Consider the following 20,361-nt stretch of genomic DNA (forward strand, 5'->3'; position numbering starts at 1 on the left):
GGAGTTACTATGGCTTCAGAAAGACCCAAAAATCTTCCTTATGGGTGTTACCCTTCCTCTTGCTGCTCTAGGAACAGTCAGGGAACAGAGCCAGGACCCCTGGCTTTCCCTGCTTCCACCCAAAAGCAGTCCCCCAATACCCTGCAGCACCCTCCTAATGGGGCAACAAGTTGTACCACATACTCACTAATACCCTAAAAACCTGGTCCTGGAGATGGGCTGCCCACAGCACCACAGGGTACCTCAAAGGGCACATTCACTCCCTGTGCATCCCCTGCCTGCAGCTCCCCATGCCTGCGATGGCAGCCTGATTGAAATTTCACTCCATAAAGCGCCTCTCAAAAGCCTGACCTCATGCCCCCCCCGGGGACCAATTTGTCCTTCTCTGTAATAAGAACCTAATTAAATTAGCTCAGTCACCTCGCAGAGCCCTTAAATTAGTTGTGGTGATGAGGGCCCTTGCTGACAGCCTGCTGCTGAATTGCTCCACACTTACCATGACATGGGGTCCAGGGAAAGCCCTGGAGGGACTGTGGTCCCAAGGGAGAAAGACCAGGGCAGGGCAGCTTGGAGATGCGGCAAGGGTTGCACAGAGGGGTGTTTGGGTAGGGCAGGTATGTGAGGTGCTGGCTGGTGGTCTTCCCTTCTGCTGGGGTGGAGGGGGACAGGGCTGGCAAGGGGTAAGGGGACAGAGCCAGCAGTGATGAGCACTAGTGACATTGAAAACCCAGTGTACAGGGTAGGGGTCCACCTTCTCCAGAAGCACTGGGCTAGCAGGTGGTGTAGGGATGGAGATGGTGGGGAAGGCTGTCCCAGCGTGGCCAGGCACATGGGTGATGGGCCCAAACTGGGATGCAGAGGTGCCCCTGCCAGTCCCACAGTGGCTGTCCCTCCCACATCCTGCCCCACTTGCCTTAGTTTCCAGGTGGCTCCAGTGACAGCTTTGTCCCATGTAGGCCTCTGGCTGCCCATCTCACCTGGGTACAGGGGAGTTTGGAGGGAGAGCTCACCCTTGCTGTTGGAGACATTGAGCAGCCAAATCTTGCTCTTGGAAAAGCACAAGAGGCCCTCTAGCCCTGCCTGCCCTGCTTATGATGGGCAGTGAGCACTTCCCATCCCTGCCTCACTCCCCACACCAGAGCTCAGAGTGACTGTCTGGGAGATGACGGATTTATTTGGCCATGTCCCCGACCAGGAAAGTTACATCCAGTGAAGAGACAAAAAACACACCTGCAGTCGGCCGTGCTCGCACTCTCTTACTTTGCCCTGGACATCGATCACCATGAAAACTGTGCTTTAAAACAATTAAATAATTTCTGCTTTTTGTTAAAAAAAAAATAATCATCCCCCAACCAAACAGTTTCACCCACCCCCCCCACCCCCCCCCCGTCTCACCTGCACGTGCCCACGCTGCCTCCCATCCATGGCACGTACAAAGAGCAGGTCAATAAATAAAGACGCATGATGCTGCAGGGGGAACACGGGTCACAGCCCCCCCCAGACCTTCTTGCCTCTGCTAACATGGAGCCGGGGGGGGCTGAGACTCTGGACAGAAGTTTGAGGGGGGAAGCGTGGCTGCAGCTCTGACAGCATTCCCCCCAGGTCCCGGGAGCGGGTGAGCAGCAATGAGTTACCCTGAGGGTTTTGGGTGCTGGGGCGTCAGGGAGGATGGGCCAGGCAGGGTCTGGAGCTTGAGGAATGGTTTAGCTTTGGGGTGGGAAAGGCATGTCTGTGGGGTCAGCCAGCTCAGGGCAGGATGCACAGAGGCAAGGGAGGGAGCGCTTTTCCCCCATGATGCTTTCCTTCCCCACATATGGCTGCAGCTCCAGGTCTCCCTACCAGTGTGTGCCCATGCCTGGCTGACACCTGCACCTTCCTGCCCACACCCCTGCCTCTGCAGCCCCCTCTTGCCAGCTAGAGCCCCCCATGAGGTCACAGCATCCCCATGGGCATGCCTGGCCAGGTGGGTACAATACTGGCTTTGAGCAGAGCTTGGGTCCCACTACAGAGTCCCTTGCTCCAGCAGCATTTGTGTCACCAACTCTGGAGTTTCATGCCTGCCCTTCCAGCCCTGCCAATGCTTGGGCACCACAGGCATGTAAGCACTGGGTTTGGGTGCCCCCCTACACCCATAGTCAGGGCCTAAGGGCAAGGCACAGTTCCAGTACCTAGACCACCCTCTTCCCAGCTTCCATGTCCCAGGGTTGGGAATGGCATCGCCTGCCCTCCCACCCGTGCTGCCCAGCAAAGTGCCCTGAGGTCCTTCTCCCAAAGCCTCTCCACCTGGTGCAGGCAGGCTGGGAGCCCTGCTGGAGCAGTCTGAAGCCAAGGGCTGTCTCCTCTTCCCTCTCCCCCGGCCTACCAGACCTCTGTCGTTAGCTAATTCTGCACACGCACACGTACATCACGCACACACACAAATAGCAGCATGTGGATCCAGCCGGGGGTAACCCCATGGTCAGGGGGGAACCCTTTGTGCCTTCCCCCTGCACCAAGGAACAGGGGGTGAGGAGGGAGTGGTGGGCATGGAGGAGGCACACCAGGCAGCCCCAGTGCTCCCCAACTGGGAGGTGGCTGTGCCCCAAGCAGGCAGGGCTGGAGGCAGCTCTACATGGGCACCCAGGTTTGGGAGGGGGTGCTGGCCTCCGGTGAGCCGCCCTGCAGCCACCACCTCCACCAGCAGCACTGGCTGGGGTGCACCCTCAGCTCTCCATCTGGGGTACCCCCAGCGGGTGGAAGCTGTCGGGGGGCAGGAGCAGCCTTCCCAGGTGGTAGAGCAGCCCTGAGTACCAGTGCACGCCGTCCCCCTGTACCCCTGGCCACCCCACCACGCTGTGGTAGAGCCGAAGTGGCCAGAAGGCCAGCTGTGCCAGATGTTGCTCCTGCACCAGGGCGAAACAGGAGGCCACCACACCGTCCACCACCAGCGTCCCGTGCCGCGTCAGTGGGGCATAGGCCCCCACATCCCTGCGGTCCCGCACCGCCACTACCTCGGCGGGCTGCAAGCCACCGCCCTCCGCCACCACCAGCACAAAGTGTCCAGGGCGCACACGGCTGGCAAAGGTGGGGCGGAAGCGGGCGGTGGGCGCCGAGGAGTTCTGAGCCACAAAGAGCAGGTGGGTGGGTGTCAGCACCAGGCGTCGCGGTGGCTCCCGCGTCTCGATGACATGGAAGGAGGTGAGGGCACGGGGTTCCTTGTCCAGGAAAGCCAGGAAGTCGCTGTAGGTGGGCCTGCCTGCCTCGTCCATCGCCAACACCCGCTGGCCTGGGCGCAGGGCCCACAGCGGTGTCTGCACACCATCCTCCAGCATTGCCAGTGCCCGCCCAGGGAAGCAGCCACCCGTCTTCGCAGCGGCCGAGTGCTCTGCACAGGAAAAGACAGGACAGGAGGGTTACCTGTCTGACAGAACCCCAGCATCACCCCTCCATGACACACAGCGACCCTCTCAGGCTGCCTGGCTTTGCCCACCTGGGGATAACCCTTCCGTGGCATCACCAACAATCACGCGTCCCTTACACACCCCCAAGCCCCTAATCCAGGCTCTCTGAGTGTCTGTTCCCCCAGCCACTGTTTCACTGGGGGTGGCAATTGAGGGCTCAAGCCACACATGGCAGCATCTGCTTCACGCTATGGTGCCAGTGCACTGCCCGGCAGGCCCAGGTCCTGCAACCTGCTTGGCAAGGGGAGCAGGGCACAGCCATAGCCCCAGACGCACAAGGCAGTGTCAGGAGCACCCAAAGCTCAAAAGCAGGGAGGCAGAGCCCTGAGTTAATGTCAGGCTGAGGAGGAGAGTGCTCTGCATGCTCACATCATCCCCATCCCCTGTGGAGCTGGGCCTGGGTACTGCTGGGGAGGGTGCTACAATGAAGGGTGCGCAGGGTGCAGCACCCTTCCCCAGCACCGTGGCACCCATCCACCCCACTCTGTAGCCCTGCTCCGTTCTGCCTGCTCGCCCCTGCACCACACACACCAGCCACCTCTTTGAGCTGCAGGGAGACATCACAGCCTGCGGCCATCATCAGGAAAAAGCCACCAGCTTTCTGGGCAGGGGTTTGCTAGCAGCTGTAACAGGGTAGAGCACGCAAACTCTCTGGACTTGTCCCCTGGTATAGTGGCACAGCATTCCTACCCCTCCTCAGATGAAAAGATGCAGTAAGACACCAAGTATCACCAGGGTAACATCCTGGCACTTAACAGGGGAACCCTGGCTTCCCAAGGAATGGCACTCACCTCCCACAGCAGCTCTGCTCTCCCAAGCCGCAGCAACCCCTATCTCAGCATCTATATGATGTCCTCCCATCATCTGCTAGGGTCATCTCATCCAGGGTCCTGCTCCCGGCCCTGCACAGTCCCAGCTTCTAGCTCCCAGCCCCCCCCCCTCCCCCTTCAGGTCCCTCTCCCACCTCCCTCATCTAATCCCTGAGTGTCCCCACCCAGATGGCACTGCCCTCCATCACTCCCCAGCTCTGCACAGAGCCAAATCCCAGCCCCCAGGCCCATGAAGAGAGGCATCCATCTCTGGGACAGAATCCTTTTATTGCTCAGATGAGGTGCAGGGTCTGCCCCGTGCCTGCCCTGGAGGCCAGGTCCCAAATCCTGCACCCTGCATCCCCGGGCAGGCAGCAGAGCTGTGGGGAGGGGCTGGCAGGAGGGCAAGAGCGGCACCTGGCAGAAGCGGGGTGCACAGGTGCTGGGCATGGAGGGGTGCAGGAGGGGACCCGAGGAGACACAATACATATAACAGGCCATGCAGCCATCCGTACAAAAATAAAAGCCATTTACTAAGAGGCAGGGGCAGCCCAGCTGTCCCCTGTACACAGCTCCGGGGGGTGGTCGTGATATGCACCGCACAGCCTCCAACACACACTCCTGGGCTCCCCATGGCCTCAGGGATAAATATGGTAGATGCAGAGCCCCAAAAAGTCACTGTGCAGTGAGGGGGCTGTGGACAGCCTTCAGAAGCCCTCCAGGGCCTCAGGGCCCCAGTCTGCTGCCTGGGTCACAGCATCCCTCTTCGGTTGGTCCCAGCATTCAAGAACCTGCGTCCTTCTTCAGGGACACAGCCCCACTCCTCTAGCCAGCCCCAAGGCTCTGGGGTCATGGTCCTTGCTTCAAAGCCTGGCCCCTCTCCTCCGGCCAGCCCCACAGGGTGCCCTGGGGCACAGAAGCCCTGGTCCTTCTCTCGCGTTTCGTCCCTCTTCTTCGGGGGCGCGTCGTTCCCTCTCTGCGGCGTGATCGCCCCACCTCCATCGCCGGCCAGCCTTGCGCCTGTCCTGGCACCGGCACGGGGGAGCGGGTCAGCGCGGAGGGCCCGGCTGGCGTCTGGGGGACTCCGGCCGCTGGCCACGGGCTAGGGCAGCAGGACAGGCACAGTAGTGCGGTGGGAACCGAGCCCGGCAGCAAGAGACGCGGGGCGACACCGGCGCAGCAGCTCCGGTACCACCGCGGCACACGGGTACGCGGGCACAGCTGTGGGCATGTGTGTGCAGACACAGCCCTCTGCCTGTGCAAGCTCTCCGTGTGCCCAGCCTGTCGCGACACGGGCACGCCCGTGTCGGGACAGCCGCTCAGCCCCCTCCTGGCCGCGGGGGAGCGCGGCTCGGCTCTGCGCGGCGGGCCCGGTGATGGGCCACTGCTGCCCTCTGCCGCCAGCGCAGCCGCTCCGCCGGGACCTGCAGCATCCCGGACAGGGGCAGCAGCCTACCCCCAGGCTAGGGGGTGCCGTGCACCCCACGCAATTCATTTCTGGCCACGGGCAGGGCCGGCGAGCAGCATCCCCGTTCACGGCGTAGAACAAACAGCATCAGCACCCTCACTCCAGTCCAGCTGCCTCTGCCCTCAGCACTCCCAGCTCTGCCCCCTTCCTCTGCACAGCAGAGCAGCTGTTCCCAGAGTACCCTGGTCAGTCCCTGCCTGGGTGTCCCTGTCCCCGGCCCTGGCCAGTCAGGGCTGGATGAATGCTGCTGTGACAGCAGAAGCCCAAGAGATGCCAGCGGTGGAGGAGGGCAAGGCTGAATGGAGCTGAGCATGGGCAGGTGGCACTAAGGGACTGCAAGGGCAAAGGCAGGGGAGACAGATGTGAGGGGGGACAGGCTGTGGGAGAAGGGGATATGGGGTGGAAAATGGAGAGGAGGTAGACAGGGTGAGTCAGGGTGCAGGTACATGGGAGTGAGACAGAGAGTTTCTCCCATGGCACTGCTGGCCAAAGACGTGTGACTCACTCCCCAGTCGACTGTCTGCCCCAGATAGGGAAATCATGCTGCGAGAGCCAGTGGCCCCCAGAAGCATCCCACACAGCCAGCCGCAGCAGTGGGACTGGCCCCTGGCCCTGCTCACTGCCCCCCCCCCCCCCCCCCCCGGGCCTTACCTGACTTGACGGAGCAGTGGATGTGTGCCTTGGACTCGTAGTAGACCCAGTCAAAGCCAGCCTCCACGGCCAGGCGAGCCAGCATGCCATACTTGTTACGATCCCGGTCTGAGGTCGTGATGTCGACGGCTCGGCCCTCGTAATGCAGTGACTCCTCTGAGTGGTGCCCATCCTCATCCCAGCCCTCTGTCACCCGCAGCTTCACCCCTGGCCACTGGTTCATGACAGAGATGGCCAGGGAGTTCAAGCGGTCCTTGCAGCGCTGCAGGGCAAAGGGGCAGAGTAAGTAAAAGCTTTTGGGAGTGCAGGGGTTAGCTACATGGTTGGCAGGTTGCATCCCACCATGCTTCCAAGAAGCCTCTCTGGGTGCTCAGGCCCTTTCAGGGGCTGGTCTAGCAGAGGAAGATCTGAGAACGAGCTGCCGTTTCCATCCCATGCCCTCCAGACTCCTTGCAGTGCCTGTTATCCCACTCTTTGATCCAGCATCTCCCAAGGGTGTGCACCCCAACAGGGCAGCCATCTCCTCCTCCATCTCTCCCCCAGTTCCTGGGATGCTGGAGAGCCTTTTGGACAGCACAGCCTGGGCTGGTGTGAAACACCTTCTGCTTGCAGACACCTGCCCTGTGCTAGCGTTGCCTCAGGGGCTCCCAGGTAACAGAAGGAGGACTCAGGATCCCCCAGGGTCCCCAGCACTATCCCCAGGCACAAATGAAACAACCTGCCCAGTCCTCAGTACTGTTCTGGATGGTCCTCCTCAAGTCCTGAGGCACAAGGACACAGCACTGGGCAGCCTCATACCTTCATCTAGCCACTTCTTATGTGGGAAATGCCAAACCTGACCAAGAGCTCTGTTGTGCTGGTGCAGAAAGGATGGGAGGTGAAGCCCCCTCCACCTCTCCACACCCTAAGGGCTGAAAAGCCAGAGGTAAGGAACTGCAACAGATCCCAAAAGCCCCACACCTGGTGGCCACAGAGGTCACCCAAGCAAGGCAACAGCCCTGCCTTATCCCCCCGTCACAGTCCTCCCCAGCAAGCAGAGGCGATACCAGCCCCAAATGCATGTGCTGCAGCCGCCCTGCACTGCCCGCTTCCCACAGCCACAGCTCCATCTCAGGGAGGAACCAAGCCCCTCCACCCTGGGCTTGCAAAAGTACAGCCCATGCTTCTGGTCCCTTCCCTGCTGCAAAAGGAATGAAGGAGAGCTAAGAAAGGTGTAGAAAGAGCAATACGGGAGCCTCAACACAAATCCAGGTGAATGGGTGAGGACTGGGCAGCCTGGAAAGGAGATTCTGGGGGATCCCAGAGAGCGCTCTAAAAGCAAAGGACAGAGCACTCATGTGTGAGGTAGGTCTGGGAAGCATTAATGAAACGACTGGGCAGCAGCCTAAAAGCCAGCCACTGCAGTGGATAGTTTTCTGTGATATCCAGCTCAGCACTGGAACTCACCACCACAGGACGTCATGGTGAGACACACTTACAGTGAGCATGAACCACGGCTGTAAAACTCAATGCTGATTATGCCCCCAGCTTCTGAAATGTCCCAGCACTGCTTCCACAGGGAACTGACCCCTAAAACTTTGAGTCCTCACCCTATCCCCAAGTACTGCTCCAGTCCTGGGGAGGTGGGCGCTGCTGCTCTCAGGGAAGCCTGTGTGTGCTTGGCAGGGTCAGGGCCCCAGGAAGGGCAGTGCCAGGCAGGCCTTTGCCCCACATGGGGCGAGGGAGCACCTCTGCCCTCATCCCACGGCTGCCTGGGTGTGGGGAGATAAGCCAGGAAGGTGTTGGACAAACAGTTGCCAGGTGAGGGGAGGAGGAGGAAGGAAGGGAGTGACTTTTGTCCCCATCCAGCCCCACTTGGTGCCACTTGGCACAAGCAGTTCCCAAGGTCCCTGGACCCATGGGGGCAATGCAAAGAGGAGCAGTAAGGGGGTTGAGGGATGGAGGCAGGCAAGGAGTTCCCAATGCCTCCCTTATATCCCCCAGCCATCAATTCAGGAGTCCCTCTGCCACTCTCTTGCCAGCAGCCCACTTCCTTACTGCCAGCCCGTCTGCCCTCCAGGAGCACCCTGCCCACACACGAACATCGAGACCCTCCAAGCGCTGTCCCCGTGGCAGGGACACTGCCTACCACCAGCTCCTGTGACCCACCGGGGCTGCCTTGTCTCCTGCCTGTGCCGATCCCTGCACAGCCCCAGACCAAGGGTCTCACCTTCCCCTCCAAGCCGCAGGCAGCGGCCGGCTGCCGGTCAGCCTGCCCGGCTGGGCGCACAAACTCGAGCTCCGAACGCTCTGTTCCCGGGCTGTCGGGCCCGGCGGCCATGCCTGTGCCTTTGGTGGCCAGCAGGTGTCAGAGCACGGGCAGGGACTGGCGCGGAGCAGGTACCGATCGGAGGGGAGCAGGGAGGGATGAGCAGGGCGCAGGTACCAACGGGCGGGGAGCGGCAGGGAGCAGGCAGCGACAGGGAAGGAACAAGATCAGTGGACAGGGAGCAGGCGGGGACAGGCAGGGACGGTCGGGGAGAGAGCAGGTACTAACGGGTGGGAAGCAGGCACGGGTGCACAGGGCAGCAATGGACAAGGAGCAGGCAGGGATGTGAAGGGAACGGGTAGATATGAGGAGGGAGCAGGCAGGGATGAGCAGTAGTAAACGGAGCAGAAAGTGATAGGTAAGGACAAGCAGGCAGGATGAGTAGGAAGCAGGTACAGGAGGCAGGGAGAAGACAACAGGGAAGGGTAGCCAGAGATGAGCAAGGAGCAGGCAAAAATGGGCAGGGAGCAGGCATGGCCAGCAGAGAGCAGGCACAGATGGGCAGGGAACAAGTAGGGACGGGTACTACCTGCCCAAGGGCTCTTCTGCCTGCACAGACAGGTAGGCAGGGACCCATAAAGCCATGGTCATGGGCTGTCTGCAGGCTCTGTGCTTGCTGGGGGCTACAGGGTGAGCCCAACTCCTCCCCAGACAGAGCCCAGAGGGCCTGGAACATCCTCGGGGACCAGGCTGACCATGTTTGCCTGAGTGGCACGGTCCCACTCCTGCCTGAAAGTGAACACAAGATCTCGAAATGTGACAGCAAAGATGTGGAAATGCTGCCATAGCGCACGGGCCCTGGCTGGAGTGGGATGTCTGAGCTCAGCGGTGTGGCACTGACCCCTGGCCATGGCTCATCAGCCCCAGTGCTGCTCTGGTGCCCAGCCAGGAGGATGACACCCATGCAATAGGCATACAGCAGGGTTTAGGGTGAAAGCAGGTGGTGACAGTGTGTAAGAGGGGACACAGCTTGTCCCTGTAGTGGCACCCCCATGCTACGTGCAGGATGGGGCTCTGTGCCACTACACTGAGCTGTGTGGCTCCGTGCTTTCCCGTGCACATCATGGTGGAGACCCTGGGGATGTTAGGCTGGCATGATCAGAAATATTCCCGCAGTGACCAACATCGGCATCTACTTTCTTGTGTCCAGACTGGGAACAGAATCATGTCTTACGGGAGAAGTTAAACCCCTTTAGGCAATGCAGCAGGTCTGGAAAGAAGGGCACAGCTCCAAGACAGGACACCATCAGCAGGGACCCCAGGGCCATGTGAGCAGATTTACACAGGACACACAGGTGTAACAGCCTCAGCAGAGGGGTTGTGAATAGAGTGTGTCTGGCTACAGCTACCTTATGTCCAGAGCCTGGTCAAGAGAAGAGGGGTTCCACTAGCATCTCCCCCCAAGGTGAGATTTCTCCCAAAGTAAGCTTAGAGTCCTCTCCCAAGGTCTCCATGACAAATTCCTCACCACTGTAAGGATGGTCTCCACACCAGCTGGGCTAGTAGTGCCTGCAAAGGGTGATGGCTGGGGCAGGGAGAGGCTTGGGGGACTGGGACTCCATGGGGGCAGGGGACCCAGGACATTCCTGGGCCAAGCTGCCATGGAGAGGTGAGGCGGGCTCTGCCTCCAGCCTTATCTCAGCACCTCCGAGTGGGACCAGCGAGAGCAAACACACTGGAATTCTTGAGGAAGATGAAACGATAAAGGAAAGGCGGGCAGAGAGCAGCACTACCCACCCCCCAAAGCAGGCGGCATCTTCCGGCTGCCTGGGACACCCAGACCCTTGGACTTGGGGAAAGAAAACAGGTTTGAAGTGAGTCAACAGCAGTAAAAGCCAGTGTGCTGGGGGAAGGGACAAGAAGTTGGGTCAATGGCCTTTCCAAACCATAGCAACATAGGGCATGGTGCCAAAACTGGAAGTCCCATGTCTGGGAGCATCTCCCACAGCCAGGGGCAACAGACAAGCTCATACAGCTGAGGGATGGCAGCAAGCTGCCAGAAGTCATGCCACTTCCACAGCAATGGGGACAATTCCCTGCAGGTCTGCCTAAAGCACCATGGTACCCATCAATGCATGGATGTGTGGTGGCCAGGGACCCTGCTGAGTAAGAGCCTTCATTTGGGCACCCCAAGAAGACCAGGGAGCTTTCAAAGGCAGCGGGACAGCAGGAAGTGTAGCAAGTGGAGCATGGAGCCCTCCCTCTCCCAGGGATGCATCTCCCAGGGATGCAGACACTGGCTGTATTAGGGCAGGTGGTGGGAGCACTCTCAAGAGCAAACTCAGCCTGAAGCATTCTCCTGCCTTCAGCTCAAGCAATACTATGTCACCCACTTTCCCAATGCATGGAGCAGCAGAGCTCACTATTTCCTCAAGTGTCCCTGAATCTGTTCCCCAGGGGATGCAGACTCCAGCCCAGCACCAGAGCTCCAGGCACCAGCAGCTTCGACTTCTACAACTCCCCAAGCTTGGTGCTGCCTCACAGGGATCCTGGTACCTCTGCTTCAGTCCCTAACATAAGAACCACCCCGGAGTGTGGTTCCTGCCACAGGGACCTGCCCCCAGGGCACATGGGGTTGCAGAACTGTCAAACCAGCACTCAAACAGCTTCTCCTCTCACTGTTAACGGCACCTGGGTCAGAAACCATGGCCAGAGCCCCACTCAGTGGCCACCACCACAGCTCACCCAGCCGTCGGTCCTGCACCCAGAGTGCAGCGGTCAGTAGGGTGGCCCTGGCTCCCATCCGCCTCCCCCAGGAGCTCACTCAGGCTGTAACCCAGTGCTGAGGCTGGTGGCCAGGTTTCTTAGCAAGGCCGTGCAGCTCCTTATCTGCATTCCTGAAACCCTCAGGCATTCTCCTGGCAATATTAAAACACAGAGTAACCTTCGTCCAGCATCATCCCCCCTTCCACTGCTGTCCTCTGTCCCCCCCACCTCTCCTTCCCACTGGCCCAGAACACTTGTAAACTGACGGCAACAGGGCATTTGCTGTAACAGGTTGTCCCTGTCCCCAGGTGCAGCAAGCAGCCCGCACCGGGCACCTCTCACCATTCCACCCGAGACACACGGGTGGAGGGGGCACTGAGGCACGGCACAGGGTTTCGGCGGTCCAAGGTCAGCAAGGGCGCTCCGGGAGCCCAGCTTGCGGCTCTGCCTCCTGCCCTCCCTGCCAACACACCGGGCTCTGCCCTGTCCCTCGGCTGCAGCGGGCAGGCTGCCTGCTCTGCCGGCCGGCGCACAGAGCACGGGGGTGAGGGCAGTGTGGGTGCAGCGGGGCAGGGTGCTATCGGATCGGGAACAGAGTGGCATGGCAGGGGATGCACCAGGGCAGGCTGCTGCCAGCTTGGAGGTCAGGGCGCTACCAGCTCAGGGGACCAGGGGACATGGGTCGTAGCACAGCCGGGCAAGGTGCTCCCAACTCCGAAGGCACAAGGGCACACTTCAGGGTGCAGCAGACATAAGTGCCACAGGATCCGAGGGTCAGCGGGGCAGGGTGCTGCCGTCTCGGGGGACAGGGTGCTGCCGGCTCCGGGAGCAGCGTGCTGCCAGCTCCGGGTCCGACGCGCTCAGCCCAGCCGAAGAGGCAGAGGTTTGCAGCGCCCGGCGATGGGAGATGCCCGCTCTCCACAGCCGACAGCCAGGGCCGGACACCGGGATGCCCGGGTCAGGACGGGGAAGCCGCAGCGCCGGGTCTCCCGCAGCTGGCCGCGCTGCGCCAGGGGAGCGGAACGCAGAGCGCTCCCTAGTAGCACCGGTGCCCGCCGATGCCCGACGCGGGGGCCGAAGCGGGCGGCGGCGGGACCGTACCTGGGTCATGAGCCGGTCGGCGCCGGTGTTCTCCTCGTCCTTGAAGATGATGTCGGGGTTGTAGTTGGGCGTCAGCTCCTTGAAGCGCTCCGAGTTGCGCGCGATCTTGCCCTCGTAGCGGCCGCTGGCCCCCAGCGTCTTCTCGGGGACGTTGGGGCTGAACTGCTTGTATGCGAGCGGGATGAGCTTGCGGGGCGGGCGGCGGCGGCTGCCCACCACCCTGCCCGGCCCGCAGCCGCGCACGGCCGGCGCCAGCAGCAGCGCGTACCCGCTCAGCAGCAGCAGCAGCCGCGCCGGCTTCATGGCGAGCCCGGCGGCCCCGGGGCGGCCCGGGGGACCGGCGGCTCCGGGGGCCCCGCTAGGCTCTGCCGCCGCTCCCTCCGCCCGCCCCGGGGCTCCCCATGCGGCGCGCAGCCGGCGGCGGGCAGGTGCCGGTGCCGGTAGAGGCAGCGGCGGGGTGCGGCGGCTGCCCGGCGCGGGTGCGCTCTGGCTGCCCGGTGCGGCGGGCTGGCGTCGGCCCGCTCTGAGCTGCTGTGGCCCGGCGGCGGCAATAAATAGCGAAGGGCCGTTTGTTTTGGCAGGCGAGCGGGCGCTTGCGGGGCTCAGCGCTGCTGGAGCCCCCCGCGGTTTGCGCCCCGGCGGTCAGCGTGGCGGGGCTAGAGCCGGAGCCGGAGCCGCCGCTGCCTGCGCTCCCCGAGCAGGAGTGAGAGGGGAAATTGAAGAGATCCGGGACCGGGAACCGCCAGGACCGCACCCTGCCCGTGTCCCAGCCTCCCAGCGCCCTCCCTCTCTCGCCTCCTCCCCGCGGAACCTGCCCCGGGCCGCCCGCAGCCTCCTCCCCCCCCGGCCGAGCCCCGAGGCCCGCAGCCCACCCCGCCGGGGGTGCCCGCCGCCACCTGCCCCCAGGGACAGCTCCGCCGCCGCCCCGAGGCGCGCCGGTCCTGCCACACACCGTACACCCCCTTCCCCCGGGGAGTCCCGCAGGGGTTCCCCCGTGGCGGCGTGGGTTCGGGGTGGCACCCCGGGGCTCCGGCCCCTGCCGCGCCGCCTGCTCGCCAGGGGCCCGGGCCTGCGGGCGGGGATCAAACAGAGCAGGGAGGCAGCTGGTTGAAATTTAACCACAATATTCTCGGTCCCCATTGTTTCCAGGGAGGCCCGATATTTCCACAACAGGATTATGGCATCTGATTAACTCGCTGAGACAACAATGAGGGGCTGGGATGGGCTTCCCCTTCTAGCTGCCAAAAGGGGAAAGTAAATACAACACCCTGATTTCAGGAGCGAGGGCTTGCAGGGCCCCCCCGGTTCTCCCCCAGCTGTGTGCCGGGGAGGGGTCCAGCATGGCTCTGCTTGCACCCTGTCGCTCCCTAGCACCTCCTCAGGTGAGACAGTGCCTTGGGGTTGCCCTGTGCACACAACTATCTCAGGGATGCCCCCATGCACACAACTCTCTCAGGGATGCACCCTTGGTATCGCCTCAGTGGGCACAGGGCACAGGTCATTCCCAGGGATACAGAGAGGCCAGGCTGGAATAGTCCAGTCAGGCGTTCACCTCTGGCTGCAGGACTGTGCTGGCCTCAGCAGGATCAGGCAGCCTGGGCAAGAGGGATGCAGGCAGGAGTGCTATCAGCACCCACAGCTTAGGATGCTGCTATCCAGTGGCTCCAGTGGACCATTTCCTTTGCAGGAGCTGCAAGCAAAGTACAGTTGGCCAGAGCTGTCTCTATCAGGTTTTCATACTCAGCAGCCACACTCCATCGGGTTTCTGTACTTGGTTTGGGCACCCAGTGCCCAGAGCCACTGTGAAGGCTGGTGAGGAGCAGGAGGGTCTGGCCAGCAGCCCCAGGCCACCTCACTTCCACATCTCCTCAGTTGATCAGTGGAGCATCCTGAGGGCATCAGCAGATGGAGCAAAGGGGATGTGTCACAGCAGTGCTCCCCATCCCTATCCCTGGCTTCCCAGGGCTACAGAAGTAACACAGCTTTCTGTGCATCACAGGCACAGGAAAATCAGAGACTGGGCTAGGTCTGTAGGGTCCTCACGTGCTCCATGCTCTATACTCCCACCAAAGCAGAGAGCCCAGCTTCCCACTATGCTCATCACTGCCAGAAGGGAGTGGGGAACAGGTTTATCTGGGATGGTGCTGGGTCTGGGGAGTGCAGCACATCCCTAGGGAGAAGTGCCCATGGCTGCCAATGACCCAAACCCAGAACTCCAAATAGCCTCTGCAGTCTGCCAGCATGCAGTATGCATGTCACACACGTCTGTCCCTTTCCCATCAGCTCCAGCCTGACAGCAAGCAGCATAGCCCTACCTTCACTGGTACAACATGCATGTCCCATGGAAGCCCAGGGGTGCAGACAGGGAGCTAGGTTGGTTTGTGACAGCAGCTCCTATCCAGGCAGGGGCCCCGGCATCCTGCATCGGCTCTGGCCACAGCAAGCAGTGACAGTGTTCTGTCACTGGGTGCAGAGTCCATCTAGCATTCCCAACGCCAGCCTGTGTCCCTGCCAGGCAAAACCCACTGGCGCACAGGGCCAAGTGGGACAGGAGCCCCAGGCATGACAGGGCAGCCAGAGCTGGGGTTGTGGGGTGGCAGCCGAAGGCTGTGACAGTGTCCACCTAACAAGGGGTGAGAGGGGATTTCTGCTTGGGGAGCTGATGGGAAGGAACACTTGCTGCTGCAGCACTGTCACAGGGAGGAATTACCTTCCAGTGGAGGTGTGAGGCATGCAGCATCCATTCCCGTATCGTACAGTATCTCCCTCTACACTCAGCCATTCTCAGGCAGCGCCAGGACACCCAGTCACCACGCAGTGCTCCTGCCTGCATCCCCACCGTGACCAAGTCCCTCCTTCCTCCGCACCTCAGCCTTCCCCGGCACTGCAGCCCTGAGCGCACCGCCCAAGTGGGAGCGCAGCGTCCGGCCGACACCTCGCTGTGCCGCCAGGGCTGCCCGGGGCAGGGGCCCGGCGCTGGCACAAGGTCCCACAGGGCTGCCCGGGGCCGGCGAGCGGGCGGCGGAGCCGGGCGAGGCAGTCTAGGTGGTGCTATTTCTCCACTTTTGCAGTGGATGGGCTTGGGATTTTCCTCTCCCATTCGCTGCCTTCCTCATCTTCTCCTCCCTCTCTCCTTTTTTTTTTTTTTTTTCTTTTCCTTTTCTAAAAATACTTGACAGCGATTGAAAGGTCCCTTTAATCGAGGCCACAGAGCCCTTATTAAGGGCACGGGTCGGGGTGCTGGGCCGTGCCCGGCATAACGGCTTCATTAAACCCTGCAAAAACCAATATTTATGGAATCAAATTTATGGAGGCCGAGGCCGAACTTGTGGCCTTTAATGTGTGTCGGGAGCTCAAATCCAGCCGGCTCCAAGGAGGAGGGGGTGGGAATAGGAAAGGAGACCCCAGTGGGACAGGATGGGACAATGAGCGGTGACACTCCCTGGAGCCAGTGGCAACCCCGGCCGGGGAGGCACTGGCAGTCCCAGGCTGGAGTTTTGGGGGCCAGGGTCCCTGCGGTGGCCTAGGGGGCATTGGCAGACCTCTTTTTCCCACTGATGTCTTCACTCTCCTGGTTTTATTTGTTCCCCCCATCCATGCTCCTGCAGGCCCACTTTCCCTTGCCTTGGGAGCAGGGTGAGTGGAGCAGGATCTGCCCCTGCAGCAAGTCTTTACCCCTAGCCCTTGCTTATGGGTGCTCGCCCATCCCTTGGGGGCAGGGCCACGGGGCTCCATAGGGGACACACTCTGCAGCAGAACAGGACTCATGAGCCACACCCTTGCAGCATCCCTGGGACTGGCTCGCCTGAATTGGGCACCCCTGAGAGAAGCAGAGACACAGCCCGAGTGCAGTTGGTACTCAGGATGACTGAGGGGCACAGGTGCTGGTTTGCATTAACCACTCCCCTACAGAGTCCACCAGCCACTGGCACAGTTGGGATGGGAATGTGCCTCCCCCCCTATGATGTCCCTGCCAGAGGACACAGACAACCCAGGTGCCCTTGCTGGGACAATAAATCCTCCTCTTGCATGTACCTGCATGCATAGGGGAGCAGCATGAGTCCAAGACCCATCAGGGAGCTGAAGGACCTCGCTTGGAACAGAGCAGCTCCCATACCAGGAGATGGAGCTCACATGGATGGAACAGGGGTTGCACCAGGGGAAAACCTGGTGACAGAAGACATATGAAATGGAGAGCTGCAGAACCACTGCTACCCCGGTCCTACCCCCTGAGCTGGTAACAGCACCCTCCCTGGGGGCAAGTGCCTGGCAGGCAGACCCAAATCTGAGAGGAAAAGATGCTGGCAGGTGGGAGAAAGCAGGATTCATAGCTACAGCTGTCAGCACAAGCTACCATCTCACGGCGTCCCCATCTCACCACCCACCTTGCCCTGCATGCTGCTCCTTCAGAGAGGAAATACAAAAAGCAACTGGCTGCTCTCGCCCTGGGACTGGCTGGCCATGGCCCTGCAAAGACCCCTTCATTCCTCTTCTACAGACACAGGGGCTGCTCCGGATGTTTTTGTTTCCCCCGTGCTGCCCAGAAGAGCAGGCAGTGGGACTCTGCTGGCCCAGCCCCAGGGAGCAGGGCAGCCAGAGGCACAGGTCCTGCCCCAGGACAGTGGCACCGCAGGCTGCAGCCTGCCCATGGCAGTGCTGCCTGGCACAGGAATGTGGCCCCAGCCCCAAAGGAAGCACAGTGGCTGGAAGAAGAGAGCAGGGGTTAATGGATGGATGGACGGATGGATGGACTGAGTGTGGAGGGGCAGAGGTGGTACTTTGTGTCCAGGGAGCATCTGTAATGTGTTCCACGGCTGCTCTCAGGCCTAGGAGCTTTCAGGGTGTTAGTGGCTCGGTTGCCCCCAGCCCCTTGAAGGCCAGAACCCCTTATATCACCTGCCCACTAACCCCGAGGGAGCTACTGAAAATGAAGGGTGCTCCTCAGCCCAGCCAGTCTGCCTTTGCCAACCTGCTGCTGCAGGAGCTTCACCTGGTTCCAGGCACCAGCACATGGTGTGTCCTTGGCGTGGGACAAGGATGCTGTGTCCCAGGATCTGGGAGTCCCTTCATGCACACCCCGCATACTGGTGCTTAGGGTGAGGCACAGCAGGGGCTGGGAGCTGCTGTCCTGCCCCACAGCAATGAGCCATTGTCATCTCCTCACTGTCCTGCTGCAAGCCCTTGGACAGCAGGAATGGCTTGAGGGGGACCCAGCAGCACCAGGGGCTACACCCCTGCCTGGACACTTCAGGCCCAGGAGGGACAGAGCAGGAGAGGGAATCACCCAGACACAGTCCTTTATTGCAAACCAACACAGCAGACAACCCCCACAGCCCTGCCAGGGCATGGCTGTCCCACACCCACCCAGCAGCATGCCTCCCACCGCCCCCTGCTCCAGTACTGGCTCCACCACGAGGCAGCCTGAGCAAGCTCTGCACCAGGAGAGAGCTAGAAAAGAGGTTCCTGAGACATGGTTGAAGAAAGGCGATGCCCCATCTCCCTGGCTGGAGACACCTCAGGAGGGAACCGTGAGCCGGGCAGGGTCTGCCAGGTGGTGCAGGAGATGAAGAGCACCCATGGGTGTTCTGCACTGCCTCTCTTGGATGCCGGGGGGAGCAGAGACCCTCAGGCTGGGTGGCAGTGATGCTTCAGCTGAAGAGCCCTTTTGCCTTCTTTGGCTTGGTCTTGGCTGCAGGCAGCCGGGGCTTCTGAGCTGGGGAGGAGGTTGGCTGGAAGCAAAAGGGGAGGCACTGTCAGTATCTCCCCCTGGGTGTCACGCAGGATGGGGGTGTGTGTGCAAGCAGTGACACTCCTCTTATCAATGTGGGGAAGTGCAAATCACACACATGTGCAATCACAAGGTCCCCAGCCAGGGTACATGGGGTATGATGTGCTAGGAACCAAGCAGAGATGCCCTGGCTCATCCTGGAAAAGCATGGGGCTGGGATGTGAAGGGGGAAGGGAGATGCAGGCCTCATCCTACCATTGGAATGAAGAGGTTGTTTCTAGAGCTGTACTCACTGTGATTCCCTCACTGGAAGATGCTGTTTCATCTTCCTGGGATGAAGGTGGTGGATGGGGATGACCTGTGGTTTCTGCAGGAGGTGCCGGGTCCTCAGCATCCTCTGGTACCAGCAGAAAGAGATGCAATTTGGGATTGAGATAAGGGAGCATGGGGCCAAAACCCCCACCAGGAATAGTGCCTGTGTGTGGAGCTCAGCCCATGTGGGAAAGCAAAGGGGAAGACTGCTGCATGGGGTGAGCTACACCCAGGAACCCACTCCCCTTCCCAGGGGATGGGGGCACAGCCATGGTGAGGGCCAGTGCTTCACACACTCCCCATCCCACAGCCAAGGAGCTCCTCACCTGAGTGCTGCCGTTTCTGAGCCTGCCTGGCCTCCTGCTGTGTCACTGCCATGTAGAGCTGCTGCAAAGTGGAGGTAAATGCCTGCCCTTCTCCAGCACCGCAGATCTGGGGCAGGCTCTGTGGGGGGAGAGCAGAGGCACCATCAGCCTGCCAGGAAATCACCTGCCAGGAGCAACTTCCTGCAGGACACCCTCCCATGATGGGGCAGAGAAGGGGCTATGCACCCCTCTGCACACTGGGCTCCATCTGCTTAACCCCAAGGACCACAGCACAGCTCGCAGGGCCAGCTCTGGCACTGGGCAGGCTGTGGCTGCTCCCCAGCCACGCACACACGAACACATGCATGTGCACACACGCACACACCTGCTCCGGCCATTGAGCTGCCTTCCCATCCCGAGGCTGACAGCTGAGGCTTGCGAGTCATTCATCAAACACCGGAGATAAGATTACAAGGGAAGGGCTGCGGCTTCCCTGGCTGGAGCAGCACAGGGGCTGCAGCTCGCCAGTAAGGCCAATGAGTCTTGGGCAGGGGCAGGACCTCGGTATGAGGTGTGGACAGGGAGCCCCTGCCTGTCACGGCTGCCTCCAGAGATGTCTATGCAGGCAGCACAAGCATCCCTGGTGGCTCCATGGCGAGTGAGGGCGATGTGACAGTGAGATGAAGGATGTTCAGGTCTCAGCCTGAGCTGAGGGTAGCTCCTGCCTCCCTGCACACTTTCTTGCTCTATCCAGGCTTGATGCAGGGAAGCCCCCTTCCTTCTGCCAGGGCTGCAAGATGCCAGCCTCACAGTCCGGGCCATGCTGATGTGCCTGGGGGACCTTGGCTTGCATGATGGGGAGGCTGGGAGGTCGGGCAAGCGCCACCCTGCACTGGGAACATAATGCAGCACATAGCTTGAAACACGTGCAGGGCCAGGGAAATGTGTGTGTGCCCTGGAGGGGTGGCTGCACCGGGGCGGGAGAAGCAGGGCATGTGCGCACACATGTGGGTGAGTGTGAGCGTGTCTGCATGCAGGGGGCTGCGCACACATGCGGGTGAGTGTGAGTGTGTCTGCATGCAGGGGGACTGCAAGCACAGCTGTGTGTAGAGCAGCACGGCTCTGGGTGCATGCGTAGCTGGTTGTGTGGTAGTATGTGTGTGTGTGTGTGTGTGTGTGTGTGTGTGTGTGTGTCTGTGCGTCAAAGGTCTGCACACTGATCTCTGCTCTAATCCACACCCAGACAGCAGGGGAACAAAGTGTAACAGATAAGGCTGGATCCTCTCTGGGCCAGGGGAGTGGGGAGGAACATCCATGCTGAGACCCGCTCAAGGCCAGAGTCCAAGCCTGGCCCCAGCTTTCCTGTGTCAGAAAGGGCAGGCTGGGCCCCCTCGCAGCTACTTGCTGGACGGGAGGGAGGACTGGGCTAATGGCAGGGTGGGGTGGATGGTGCCCAGAAAGATGCTTTCTGCTGGGTCCCACCCCTCCTGCTGGACTTGTCGCCACGATAGGCCCCTCAGCTGTAGGACATGC

General features: G+C 61.1%; 2 protein-coding genes across 2 annotated transcripts in view; both read right to left on the minus strand.

Annotated features, from left to right (window-relative positions):
- Positions 1 to 1,156: 1,156 nt before the first annotated feature.
- On the minus strand, positions 1,157 to 12,786 carry IHH (Indian hedgehog signaling molecule). Its single transcript, XM_062626807.1, has 3 exons — positions 12,484 to 12,786; positions 6,369 to 6,630; positions 1,157 to 3,364 (listed from the first exon to the last, which is right to left on the minus strand). Exons 1-3 carry the CDS (start codon positions 12,784 to 12,786, stop codon positions 2,703 to 2,705), a joined length of 1,227 nt encoding a protein of 408 aa, XP_062482791.1. The 3' UTR covers positions 1,157 to 2,702.
- Positions 12,787 to 17,804: 5,018 nt separating this feature from the next.
- The window catches only part of NHEJ1 (non-homologous end joining factor 1), a 43,498-nt gene continuing 40,941 nt past the window's right edge, over positions 17,805 to 20,361 (minus strand). The window contains exons 5-7 of the mRNA XM_062626808.1: positions 18,850 to 18,967; positions 18,505 to 18,608; positions 17,805 to 18,212 (exon numbers count right to left, since the gene is read on the minus strand). Coding sequence (XP_062482792.1) covers positions 18,132 to 18,212; positions 18,505 to 18,608; positions 18,850 to 18,967 — 303 coding nt within the window. The 3' untranslated portion in view covers positions 17,805 to 18,131. The remainder of the gene's footprint in view (positions 18,213 to 18,504; positions 18,609 to 18,849; positions 18,968 to 20,361) is intronic.

Source organism: Pezoporus occidentalis, unplaced genomic scaffold (assembly GCF_034315485.1).
Source record: "Pezoporus occidentalis ecotype Australia unplaced genomic scaffold, CSIRO_AGI_Poc_V1 ctg298, whole genome shotgun sequence".
In the NCBI taxonomy this organism is placed as follows: Eukaryota; Metazoa; Chordata; class Aves; order Psittaciformes; family Psittacidae; genus Pezoporus; species Pezoporus occidentalis.